Source organism: Mytilus galloprovincialis, chromosome 12 (assembly GCF_965363235.1).
Source record: "Mytilus galloprovincialis chromosome 12, xbMytGall1.hap1.1, whole genome shotgun sequence".
Taxonomy (NCBI): Eukaryota; Metazoa; Mollusca; class Bivalvia; order Mytilida; family Mytilidae; genus Mytilus; species Mytilus galloprovincialis.
Genome location: NC_134849.1, coordinates 49354552 through 49368999, shown reverse-complemented (window position 1 = coordinate 49368999; position 14448 = coordinate 49354552). Strand labels below are relative to the sequence as shown.

General features: G+C 31.8%; 1 protein-coding gene across 3 annotated transcripts in view; it reads left to right on the top strand.

Annotated features, from left to right (window-relative positions):
* Positions 1-14448, top strand: part of LOC143054090 (E3 SUMO-protein ligase NSE2-like) — a 45075-nt gene that overhangs the window by 5039 nt on the left and 25588 nt on the right. Inside the window, exons 1-4 of one of the 3 annotated variants that reach the window (XM_076226986.1) lie at positions 3150-3172; positions 6983-7155; positions 8696-8802; positions 10540-10687. In XM_076226986.1, the coding sequence (XP_076083101.1) occupies positions 7026-7155; positions 8696-8802; positions 10540-10687 (385 nt within the window). In that variant the 5' untranslated portion in view covers positions 3150-3172; positions 6983-7025. Of the gene's footprint in view, positions 1-3149; positions 3173-6982; positions 7156-8695; positions 8803-10539; positions 10688-14448 lie in introns of those variants that run through there. The other 2 variants (XM_076226985.1, XM_076226987.1) reach the window with 2 other exon arrangements.

Genomic DNA, 14448 nt, shown 5'->3' with positions numbered 1-14448 from the left:
AATAGGTCTACTGTATTTGGTGTATGGAATGATTTTAATGTGTACATGTCTACATTTGTAGCAGGCAGATGTCATGTGACGTTGACCTTATTTTCATGGTTCAGTGGTTAAAGTTAATTTTTTGTGTTTTGGTCTGTTTTTTTCATACTATATGCAATAGGTCTACTATATTTGTTGTATGGAATGATTGTAAGGTGTACATGTCTAGCTGGCAGATGTCATGTGACCTTGACCTAATTTTCATGGTTCAGTGGTCAAAGTTAAATTTTTGAGTTTTGGTCTATTTATCTAATACTATATGCCATAGGTCAACTATATTTGGTGTATGGAAATATTTTATGATCTTTATGTCAGTAGCGCTGATTTCTATTGACCATGACCTCATTTTCACGGTTCATTGCACAGTGTTAATTTTTTTGTGTTTTGGTCTATTTTTCTTAAACTGTAAGTAATAGGTCAACTATATATGTTGTATAGAAGCATTGTTAGCTGTACATGTCTGCCTGGCATGGTTCATCTGACCTTGATCTCATTTTCATGGTTCATTGGTCTAAATGTTTAGTTATCTTGGTTAATGTTAAGTTTATGAGACAGTTGTTATAAAGCTTTATACTTAGGACTATCGACATAATATCAATGATTAGTATAGAAGGCGAGACATTTCAGCGTGTGCATTCTTGTTTTATGAGAAACACTGAATTTCATACACAAGACAATTTTCAATTAAATTGTAATTAATATATTATAATTTCTTTACATTTTTAAAAATTTTTTTTTTTTTTTTTTAGTGCTAGATATTTAGTTGATAGTTTCTCACAAGCACTTTAAAAGTAAAACTTAAACAACTTTTAATTTTAAATGTTACTTTAATTGTAGTTTTTTTACTCAGATATGAATTGAACGATATAAAAAGAACATTATTTACATATGGCCCTTTATACTATTGTAAAATCCAAACATTGTAGCGCACCGCGTGAATGAGCACTTCTCTTTCGAATCTCACCACTTCTCCCTATCAGTTTCAAAAAGAGAAGTCACTTCTCCCTATAATTCTGAAGTAGTGTGAGCCCTGTTGTATCTTATAATTTGTTTTTTAAAACTCTTTTCGTGCAATATATATTAAGCTCGCAAAATGAATTATTTGTGCATCATTGTCCTGAAAATATTGACACAAATTGTGAAATACAAAGAACTGAAATCAAACAAGAGAAAAATGTGAATGTTTTCATCTTTTTATTTGCTCATTGCCTCATTAAACGATATTTATCATGTTTATGCATATTGATTGAAGATGAAAGGAAATTAATGACAATCTTGAGTTTTCAACAGGTGTTCACTATTTACAATGATTGTATATTCTGGCGCGTGTAATTGTATAGTCTGACGCGTGTACAAAGTTGAAGGTCATTACAATTTGGAATAACTTGTGGATATGTTAACATTTTTTAACCAGATGCTCCGCAGGGCGCAGCTATATACGACCGCAGAGGTTGAACCCTGAACAGTTGGGGCAAGTATGGACACAACATTTAAGCTGGATTCAGCTCTAAATTTGGATTGTGATTAAATAGTTGACACAGCATAGGTTTCTGACACAGAATGAATGTGGTCTAAAGAACTTAAAATATTTTTTTTGCCTTTGAGCAATTCACTATCATTGACTATGCTGTTGAATATTAATCCTCAAAAAAATGTTTGAAGAAATTTTACTTAAACTAAAGTTATAGTGCGAAAACCAAGAAAATGCTTATTTGGGCCCTTTTTGGCCCCTAATTCCTAAAATGTTGGGACCAAAACTCCCAAAATCAACCCAACCTTCCTTTTGTGGTCATAAACCTTGTGTTAAAATTTCATAGATTTCTATTCACTTTTACTAGGTTAGAGTGCGAAAACTAAAAGTATTCGGACGACGACAACGCAAGACGACGACGCCAACGTGATAGCAATATACGACGAAAAATTAAAATTTTTGCGGTCGTATAAAAACTAATCCGTTAAGGGAACACAGCTAGCTGTGTGTGCTCCAACGCTGGAGGGATTTACATAAAGAAGAAGGTGTTAATTGGATGTTATTGTAGCAGTAAAACAGGGGACACGGAGACTTTGAGCTAAGCTCCTCAGTAAGCCATTTTCAATGCACAAAAGCTCTATGGCAGATTAAATCGGAGAAAGAAAAGGCTTTTGCATTGCAAAAATTCTTGACTTACGGGAGAAAGTTAAACGCAATATCCCAGAGTCCACCACTTCAACAGATGGTGGGCTGACAATCCCCAAAACAAGTGCATGTGCACGTAAACCTTGACAACGGAAACATATTTTTAAAAAATGCTGAAACTACAACTTCAAAAAGGGCAAAAATACAGTGAACCTTAATGGTAAAAATCTACGGCTTATCAAAATGGGACCACCATGTACAAAATGTATAAATATTATGTTAGATAGGAATGTACATATTACTATCATGACTATATAATGACTAAAAATAATTAAAAAAAATTATATGGACCCCAAGGTACATTTAGAACCACGTCCTCGTCGTGGGGTCTGGAAACACGCTTAAATAATAAAGATGGCAAAGCGTGGCTGATAGTTCTACAAATAAAGCATCGAATTGACATAACAAGAGTAAACTTAGAGCATAGTATTAAGCAAATGAATCAAAATATTATATTCCATTATGCCCGCTCCATATATATCTCCATTTGTTTATTCATACTTTGACTTTGATGAAAACAAGATACATACATTATCTTATACATATTCTTCATATTTAAAAATAAAAAAAAGAAGCTCAATCTCTTTCTTTTTCACAAATGTTTAATTTCTTCATCTACCAATATCATGTTCAAATATACTAATATAAACTTCACAATCTCTTTCTTCCTCACAAATGTTTCCTTTCTTCGTCTATCTATATAATAAAACATTTTAATTAGACATATATATATCTGCTCGTATATTTAAAAAAAAACATTAGATACAAATTTCTTTATATCTAATAAAAAAATAAAAATGTTTTCTTTTCGCTAAATAGTCTTCTTGTCGCTTCTTGTCGCTAAAATAATTCTTGTTGACGCTTGTTGTCGCTTCTTGACGCTTGTTGTCGCTAATAAGTGAGACCCTATTTTGGCACCTTCTGGAGGATTGAAAAAAAGTGCACTGCAATATCCTGGTAAGTTTTTATTGTTCTAAAACATAAAACATATTTGAAATTTATTTATCTAGGGCATGCTATGCCTTAAAGTTTTTACAGATGCGCAGGTTTGTCTGTACTCAGAGTAAATTTTGAGGTGAAAATACGGCCATTTTAGCCAAAGGGTCCACATGAACCTTTTAAAAGGGCATAAAATCATAATATGAGACAGGTGTTACCTGTGAATGGGGACGAAGTCAGAAATTTAGAATACTTTATTTTATCCCATGGTATGGGAGCATAGACGTCATAATTATTTGGACTAGGAGCATATTAGAGCTGGCATAGCCAGATTCAAGAGGGAGGGGGTACTTTTGTTTGAAAATTTGGTTTGATCAGATATGGAATCACTGTACATAGCATTGCTGGAGTGGTCCCCCTATAGTCATGTAAAATAGTTAATTGGTGACATGTTAAATTTAAATCAAAGAACCACTATGCATTTTATCATGTTTATTCATGTAGAAGTAAAACTATATTTGTCATTATGCATTTGTTAATCAGTTAATATATTTCCAATGACTTCGGGTGTCTCAGTAAAAGAAAGACATTTTATGCTCATGTACAAAATATATGTGTCTGCATTTTCATGTAACAAGGGCGCATATTAGATCTTATAATAGTAATACATGTATGTCCTTGATCATGTTGATTTACCTTAATTTTTAAAAGATATACAGTGAAACTTCTCTAAACCGGTCCCTCTAAATACCGGTTCTCCCTTCATACCGGCCAAAATAACAAGTCCCGGCCGGCGTGTATGTATATAAACGGTCAGGTAACCTTATAAAACCGTCCACCCCTTTAAACCGGATACCGGCCGATATTTGTGTATTTGTGTAATCAAAATCAATAAAATATCACCTCATAAAACCGGCCTTGTCATTTGTAATCATTAGTCCATATATAATACTGTTATATAAATGTTCCAGACCGTATGGGTATTTGGACCGTACGCGTACGGTCTGGACCGTATGCGTACTTTTTCAAAATACTCATACGGTCGGACCGTACGCGTACGGTCTGACTAATATTAAAAAGTTGGTCAAGTTTATTAGTTACAAATGCATATAGCAGATCAACATAACTTAACTATCAAATTAATCTAAAAAAGTTCAATTGTAATTGAAACAAAAACTTTATATTTTTTAACTTTTTTTTAAATTCAGGCTAATTAAATCTGTTAGTCTCTTGTATTAAGCATGTCGATCAGTAATACATTAATTGAATTATGATCACTGAAATTGAAGACATCGGAAGTAAACATAATGTGGGAGGTCAATTGTTTTAGAATATTTAGCAACTTTACCAAAAAATGCAAATGCAAAGGAACATGCATGAACTGCAGACATGAAAATGTAAAAAAATATTACGTTACTTGAATTGTGTCACCTTGGGCGAGAGTACCAAAATGGGATTCAGATATAAAATTAAACAAATACTTAATTTCAATTGTTCGTTTGTTCATTTTATCTATCTAATTGTAATAAATTATCAATAACAATTTGTAAAACTAAAAATAAAGATTGTGATAAATGCTTGTTTCAATTTAACCCATATGATCAAATAACATGTATGGTCAGCTCGTACTGGACCGTACGCGTATACTCATACGGTCCGACCGTACGCGTATGGTCGGACCGTACGACTATACGTATACGGTCCGGACCGTACGCGTACGGTCCAAATACTCATATGGTCTGGAACATAAACAAACAAGTTAATCCGGTCAATTAGACACCTGCATGGCCACTGAGTAGTGTTTACCTGTCAATGTCAAATCAATACCCGAATAAATTATCGGTTGACAGATTATGATTTTCACCCACGCTAATCAATGATGATAATTAATTTTCATTAAATGTTTTAGTTTGGCTACTTTATTTCATCATTTAAAAAAAAATAACTTTTAGGCAAATTACAGAAATTTATCACTTTGATCTTTCAAAATAAATTGTAAATAGAAATCATCGTAAATAGATATCATCGTTATGCATTTGGGAACATGTGTAGTGCTGTAATGTGGTGTACTGCTTATTATGTATTATGTATTATCGTCGTATGGTACCGATGATGAATGTATGTCAATAACAAATGGAAGTTTTTAACGACCTTGACTGGCTATACAGCCCTTGCACGGTCGGGTGTATGTCAATTGAGTTCAATAACATAATATATCGATATTAGAACTGTTTTGTTATATAGTTGCATTTTATTTGTTATTCCTGCAAAATAAAAAATAATAAAGATACAAATGATGTTTTAATATTTATTTCATAATCAATTTAGAATACAAAGCTAAATTTACACAACAAAACAAACTTTATGATTGAGGTACAATACATGGTAAAAAATACAAATGCACAAATATTGAAGGGAAGTAACTCTTGTTAATTTCAAATTCAACAAACCGGCCACCCCTGAAAACCGGCCGAATCCCGTGGTCCGACGGGCGGCCGGTTTTGAGAAGTTTCACTGTATAAGATCAATGGACATTCTCAATTATAGAGAAATATTTGTATTGTATTTTGACCAATAGATTTAAAGGGTTTAATAAAACATAAAATGGAAAGGGTTACACAAAGACCTAAAGCTTGTTGTGTCGGAATTACTGACTAAATCATGTACCCATACACAATGTCTACAATTATAAGCACTGGAGAAGAACTGATTGTAACACAAGACAATAAAATGATACCTGCTTTATGACATGTATCTTATTCCTGTGGGCGTGGCTGTGCAGATTACTGGGCATCAGTTACCTTATGACGTACATGAACATTTATGAGTTATGCTATTTGCACTAACACTTGCAAAGTCAACCTGAAGGGTAAATTCCCAAACTGCTGGGTTACATCTGATATTTCTAGAACCACTGATATAGTAGTCTAAAGTTATATGTAATTTGGAAGGTGATATGCAGTACTTTTAAATCTTGATGCCAGATATGACTGACATACTAATACAATAGACAATACCACAATTTGAGCTTGTGAAGTGCAATTAGTTAAAACTTGAACAGACCTGTGTTTATTATTCATGTAGTCTGCATGTCCAACAATTTGTAAATAATTTTGGTCTTCAATGAATAAAATATATTAACAAAAACAATTCAAACGAGAAAAAATATCAGCTTAATTTCGGTACAAATCAATTAAAAACCCAATTATAATATGCACTACAGCAAAAAACAATAACCGCAAAATTAAGGCCTCCAATTTAGAACAGGAACATGCATAATCATGATGTGGTACGAAAAACCCCATTAAAAGTCAGTTGAAAAGGGCTTACTTAAACTTATCTATATATAATACATGATATTTATTATTTCTTCACCATGTTAACTTCATCGCACTACAACACACCTTTCTCACTTCTTACTATTAGAATTGATAATGTATAGTTGAATTCCCTTTTAACATCTCATTACATCATTTTTTTATACTCTTTTGTGATACCTAGGCTACAGCCTTGCCCTTACATGTAGTTAAGAAAACTAAAGTTGTGTTACTTTTCATGCTCAATACCTGCAGCTTGTATGTTCATTATATATGAAGATATTTAGATGTTAATAACATGCATGTGCATGTATCTTATGTAGAAAGATTTTATAATTTTGAAAAAGAAAAATATATCTCCATAGTACGTTATTATCAAAATTTCGGCTACGCTTGCTTAAAAGAGGGAAAACAGATTTATTTTATGCCTTTAAATTAAAATATAAATTATAATTATTGAATGATTGATATAACATTTATAATGGACCTAATAAATACATTTAATTTACAGTGTAATTACAGCTGGCATCTAACATATCTTTCTTGGTTTAAAGATGTCTTCCAGAACACACTTTGGTGTTGTTGATCAGGCTATGAAGTCTATGAAGACTGTTGAAGAATACATCAAAGTTGGTATGGAGACAACTCTAGATGTTGGTATGGACTTTGTTGAACATGACAAAGGTAACAGTCAGACTTGCTATAATCCACCACTGGATATACTTGTATATTTAGTTACACATAACATCAACAGTACCAACTTTTTGCATTTTGCAGATAAATGTCTCTTCAGTGATGATCGAGGTCAAAATATATGAAAATCCAAAACTTTTTTTTTTAAAATGAGGAGCTTGTAAACTAATAGAAACACAAGGTATACATTGTAGCCAAAGCCAGACAAGGAATCATGGCCTATATTTAAGACAATCCTTCCTGTATTCTTCATGAAAACTACACACATTTATAATGCCAACAGAAGTTTCTAGTTTCCATTTGAATATGATTCAATTTGACAGTAAACCTGACACAGCTGGAAGGTCACCTGAAAGCTATAATGATTACAACACAGACAAAAGTTTGCCTAGAAATATATAATTTTGCAGTGAAACCTTTGTTTTTGTTGAAGCATTATTATTCATATATAAAAGCAATTAAGCTAACATCAATCATTGACTATGACCTTTTAGTGAATTAAGTTTGTGACCATGGTGACAGTTTATATCTTATTGGGTTCACTTTATATCCTCATCTGCGTAAAATTGCAATTTTCTTCCTTTTGTCCCCTTGTAAATCATGTAAATAATGTTTGTTCTAACAGAACTTGAAACTTTGTTATGATATCCCTTTCTGTTGGAACAAATATTCCATACCCTTTACACCAGAAACATTCTCCTTGAAGTAGGAAGTGCAAAAAATGACAACAACTATAAACACATGTATGAGTCTAATAGCCAGTTATAATTGTTGTGAAACCTCACTTTGTTCTTTTTTATGTCCCACCTACAATAGTAGAAGGGGGTTATGCTTTCTGGTCTGTGCATCCGTTCGTTTGTCTGTCTGTCCCACTTCATGTTAAAGTTTTTGGTCAAGATAAATAGATGAAGTTAAAGTCTGAACAACTTGTTTTATAGTACACATGTTCCCTATGATATGATCTTTCTAATTTTAATGCAATATAAGAGTTTTTATCCCAATTTCATGGTCCAATGAACATAGAACATAGACAATTATGGACACATTCTTTTTATGCCCCACCTACGATAGTAGAGGGGCATTATGTTTTCTGGTCTATGCCTCCGTTCGTCCGTGCGTCTGTCCGTCCGTTCAGGTTAAAGTTTTTGATGAAGCTGAAGTCCAATCAACTTCAAACTTAGTACACTTGTTGCTTATGATATGATCTTTCTAATTTTAATGCCAAATTAGACTTTTGACCCCAATTTCACGGTTCACTATACATAGAAAATGAAAGTCGGAGTTTCAGGTTAAAGTTTTTGGTCAAGGTAGTTTTTAATGAAGTTGAAGTCCAATTAACTTGAAACTTAGTACACATGTTCCCTATGATGTGATCGTTCTAATTTTAATGCCAAATTAGAGTTTTGATTCCAGTTCCAGGGTCCACTGAAGATAGAAAATGATAGTGCAAGTGGGGCATCTGTGTACTATTGACACATTCTTGTTTTTAAATAAAGCAAATAATTTTAGTACCTGATTTATTATTTTTCAGACAATGAGAAACAAATAGATGAGCTGAGATCTGTGATGAAAGAGTATGTTAGAATGGAAAGAGATCTTCAGCAGTTTATGGAGGCTGTAGAATGTGTCAAATCAACTGTAGGTGCTGAGTTATATTCCGAAGAATGAATAATGATTATCTTTATCTGCTTGTTGATCAATCTGGCAACTTAATATTCAATCCACTTGGTCTTTAAAGACTGTGATCATGGTGATAGCCATTACATTTGTAATATCTATTCTTTTTCCATATCAGGCAATCTTTTTTGGAGTAACAATGCACTAATAAGTCTTATGTGGCTGACTCGATAGTTATCAATTGTCAAAACTTTATCACTAATTTTGAGATTAACAAAATATAGTTCATTGAATGCAACATTCTATATATATCAAATCTATGAAATTAATCAATCAAAAATACTCAAATATATAAATTTACAGAATGATTTATGTGTATAATTATACCTGTCAAGTACATGCATAAGTTGTGCATGTTGCATGAATCTTCAATCTGTTCTAAAAGTATCAATGCTATTATCATAATTAAATTAATATTTAGAATTGGAGTTATCTTCCTTTGTTCATAATAAGGTGGCAGAAACCAGTTATTTTACAATAATTCTTTAGAATTTCATGGATTTATGATTTTATTTTCTTGAAAATTCATTCAAGCTTATATACAAATAAAATGTATGGTTTCAAGGAACTAAGATGTGTGCGTGCTTATGTAAATATATAGAAAACCTTTAAATTTGAGTGTCTGTCCAGCATGGAGATTTTAAAATTTATAAATGCATTGCAAACAAGGCAAAAAATGTGATGCTATGATACCAATCTAATCCTCACCTGCAAAATCCTGCTAAAAGCCAACAAGAATTTTAGCCAAAATTCAAGAAAGAAAGGATATTCAGTGAAATAGAGCCTTGTCCCTACCTATCCTTACCATCAAAATCTCAAGATATTTTTGTTTACTTAAAACTGAATTTTTTCCCCACTTTGATTGGATGCCGTCAAGTGAGGAGACCACAATTTTGACATCTGATTGGACCTAAATGTCCAAAATTGTCAATTGACCCATTAAGAAGTTGTTGCCCTTTTGTAATTTTACACAATTTGTTCATTCATCATGATTGTTAATTTTAAAAACATTTTCTCCTTGGAAACAACCATAACAATGTTAGCTAAACTTAAGCTGAAATTTTTTAGGGTATCTACTATCTAGTTATCTAGCTTTATATTGTCTAATTAGAGTATTGCCCTTTGGCATGTTTGATGACCACTTTTACATTTTGCCTTATATTTTAAAAATTGTGATAGATAGATAGATAGAAACTTTAATTACAAAATTGATCAGCAAGACAAGATCATAATTGGAGTTTTTTTTTCCTTTAATGATAATTTGAAACATATTTTCCCTATCCTATGGGAAATTATATTAGATAAATCGAAACTATAAAAAAGAAAAAAATATCATCAGAATAATTTATTACAAAAATGTCAAAATGATTGAAAATGCCAGTTAACACTTCATAGAGTTATTACTCTTTAATGATGCTATTAAGTGGCCATTGTTGAAGATGCAGGTGAGTGACACAGGCTCTTTAGTCTATGCTGATATAAAGAATTTTAATTATTAAAGATAATTAGTGCAGAAACTATATTAATGCCTTATAGTATATCTTTCCTTAAGAAACTATAGACATAAAGCAATTGTAAGGTACCTGTCTATATATATATTGTACAACAATGTTGGTCCAAATCTAATTTCCATTGTGCAATGAGCCATGGGTTGAAAATGAATTTGAAAATAATTAACTATTACATATTTCTTTTCAGGCAACAAAGAAAAATGAGCCCTTGGATTTGGAGAAAGAATTAGATAATAAGTTGTTGGAACTAAAGCAAGTAAACAATGATGCAGAACTGACACAGCATGAGAAATATGTTGATCTTATTGACAAAGTTAATGAAATGCAACAGCCAGGTAATTGATTGATCAAAGAGACTCTGTAGGATTTTTTCACTTTTTATATGAAATAAATATATACATAAAGTATATCTTATTTGATTGTACCCTGTTGAATAACACATTTATCTCATTTTTAAATCAGGAAGTTTCATCAATTGCATAATTATTTGTCTGTGCTTGCAAATGAACGGTTTATAGACCTGTTTTAAATAGATCTACGAATAATTCAATATGGCCAAAATGGTTAATTTATCTCCTAAGGAGTTATTGCCGTTTTTAGTAAATTTTTAACCATTTTTCGTAAATTTTTGTGAACTTTTACAACAATCTTCTCCTCTGAAACTACTGAGACAAATTAAACAAAACTTGGCCACAATCATCATTAGGGTATCTAGTTCAAATAAATTGCTTTGCTGAGCTCACCCTGATACGACCAAAGAGGTAAAATCTTGGACAATTAGGGCAAATTTGGACACAATATTCAAGCTTGATACTGTTTGAATTTGGATTGTGATCAAATTTATGACATATTATAGGTTTCTGACACAAAATAAATGTGGTCAAAGATCTTACAAATCTATAGCACAATATTGTGCAGTTAAAGATTTCTTCTCAAAACTTTTCAAAAGTTTGAAATTTGAAAAGTTTTGAAAAAGAAATATGAACCCCTTGAAAAAATTGGAAAAATAATTCCCCCCAAACTTTTTGACCCCCCCCCTCCTTGGGAACAATTACCCCAAACTCAATCCCAGTCTTCCCTTTGTATTATGGAACATTATAGTACAATGTAAGAGAGATCCATACACCTAAAGCAAATTATTGTCTGGAAACTAGAAAAAATCCCCATTTCCTTTATCAATTTTATTTTGACCCCTAATTCTTGTATGTTTTGAGTAATTATCCCCAATTGTGATATGGAACCTTGTCGTAAAATGTCAGATTGATCCATAAACTTACACACAAGTTATTGTCATGAAACTACAAAAAGACTTGTTTTGGGCCCCTGAATTCTAAACTGTTGGTACCATAACCCCTCAAATCCATCCCAACCTTGTTTTTGTGGTATTTAACCTCCTTGTAAAATTTCATATAGGTACATTTACTGAAAGTAAATATCTTGAAACCAAATGTGTCTTTGGAGGACACAGAAGCCAATACAACATCATACCATAATACGACCCCAAAAGTTGTTTGCGGTTGTATAAAAATGTGTCTGATGACCCTGGCTCCCAAGCATCATGGCTGACATAAATAGAAAAACGGCTAAATAGAAAATGCAGTTTTGGTATTATATTTTTAAAGCCTCTAGTTTACTTAAACTGGAACTGCAACTGAATGACTGATAGAAGTAGTTTCCTAGGCTATTTCAATATTAAACACAATCAGTAGTTATATGCTTGCAAAAAAGCCCTTAAAATAAAAGTTTTATCCGATTTCAATTTTTGAAATTCATATTTTAAACTGAATAACATGACAATAATAGTGTAAATCTGAGGTAACAACCATAACATGCATATATTTCTAAATAATATCTTAAAGTTTACCTCCAAAAGTAGAGAGCCATTGGAGCAAAATAACATTACTTTAGGTATTGCTGTAATATTACGGCCCCAGCATGGTAAGGGTTAAACTCGTGTTTTCATAAAGTAACAAATTGTTTCAGAAGAAAGTCAAATAACATACAACCAGTCTACAGAGTCCATGTTTTCACAACTTTTCTTAAGAATTAAATTATCCATGAATTTCTTCACTTATGAAGTAAAATTTTACATTACAGTTACTTGAAAAAATGGAAATTTACGAATGACAAAAGCTACTTTTGTTAACACCTGCAGGGTGACTAGATATCACTTTTGGGGTCAAGAAAAGTAATAGACTTTTTATACGACCGCAAAAATTTTAATTTTTTGGTCCTTATATTGCTATCACGTTGGCGTCGTCGTCCTGCGTCGTCGTCCGAATACTTTTAGTTTTCGCACTCTAACTTTAGTAAAAGTGAATAGAAATCAATGAAATTTTAACACAAGGTTTATGACCACAAAAGGAAGGTTGGGATTGATTTTGGGAGTTTTGGTTCCAAGATTTTAGGAATTAGGGGCCAAAAAGGGCCCAAATAAGCATTTTCTTGGTTTTCGCACTATAACTTTAGTTTAAGTGAATAGAAATCTATGAAATTTTGACACAAGGTTTATGACCACAAAAGGAAGGTTGGGATTGATTTTGGGAGTTTTGGTTCCAACAGTTTAGGAATTAAGGGCCAAAAAAGGGCCCAAATAAGCATTATTCTTGGTTTTCGCACAATAACTTTAGTATAAGTATATAGAAATCAATGAAATTTTAACACAAGGTTTATGACCACAAAAGGAAGGTTGGGATTGATTTTTGGAGTTGAGGTCACAACAGTTTATGAATTAGGGGCCTAAAAGGAGCCCAAATAAGCATTATTTTTGGTTTTTGCACCATAACTTTAGTATAAGTAAATAGAAATCTATGAAATTTAAACACAAGGTTTATGACCATAAAAGGAAGGTTGGGTTTGATTTTTGGAGTTTTGGTCCTAACAGTTTAGGAATAAGGGGCCCAAAGGGTCCAAAATTGAACTTTGTGTGATTTCATCAAAAATTGAATAATTGGGGTTCTTTGATATGCCGAATCTAACTATGTATGTAGATTCTTAATTTTTGGTCCTGTTTTCAAATTGGTCTACATAAAGGTCCAAAGGGTCCAAAATTAAACTTAGTTTGATTTTAACAAAAATTGAATCCTTGGGGTTCTTTGATATGCTGAATTTAAAAATGTACTTAGATTTTTAATTATTGGCCTAGTTTTAAGTTGGTCCAAATGGGGGTCCAAAATTAAACTTTGTTTGATTTCATCAAAAATTGAATAAATGGGTTCTTTGATATGCCAAATCTAACTGTGTATGTAGATTCTTAATTTTTGGTCCAGTTTTCAAATTGGTCTACATTAAGGTCCAAAGGGTCCAAAATTAAACTAAGTTTGATTTTAACAAAAAATAAATTCTTGGGCTTATTTGATATGCTTTATCTAAATATGTACTTTGATTTTTGATTATGGGCCCAGTTTTCAAGTTGGTCCAAATCAGGATTCCATATCAAGTATTGTGCAATAGCAAGAAATTTTCAAAAGCACAGTATTGCACAATAGCAAGAAATATCTAATTGCACAATATTGTGCAATAGCAATTAATTTTCAATTGGAGTTATCTTTCTTTGTATAGAATAGTAGTTGATAATATATGTTGGAAATTTGCCAGACATGACTATGATGTCATTTTCTATTTTTATTTGCCAATAACTCTATGTAAATAACTTCATTGGAAATTTGCCAATATAAAATGTTGCTGATGAAGCTTTTTTTCCTTATCTTATCTAAAATGTTTTTAGATAATGTATGTTGGACATTTGCCAGACATGACTATGATGTCATTTTCTATTTTTATTTGCCAATAACTTTATATAAATAACTTCATTGGAAATTTGCCAATATAAAATGTTGCTGATGAAGTTTTTTTTATTGTTTTATACAATAAACAATGTATATTCACTTTTACTACCAACCAATCTTTACCATTCAGTGATAACAAGCACTTTATTTTACATTTTAATATTTTATGATGTATTTAAAAAAGTAGTTATTGTTGCCAACTCCATTAGAAATTTGAATTGATATCAGTTTTGGAAAAAGGGAAACGGGGATGTGAAAAAAAAGGAGGGGGGTTTAAATTTTTCAGATTTCATAAATAAAAAGAAAAT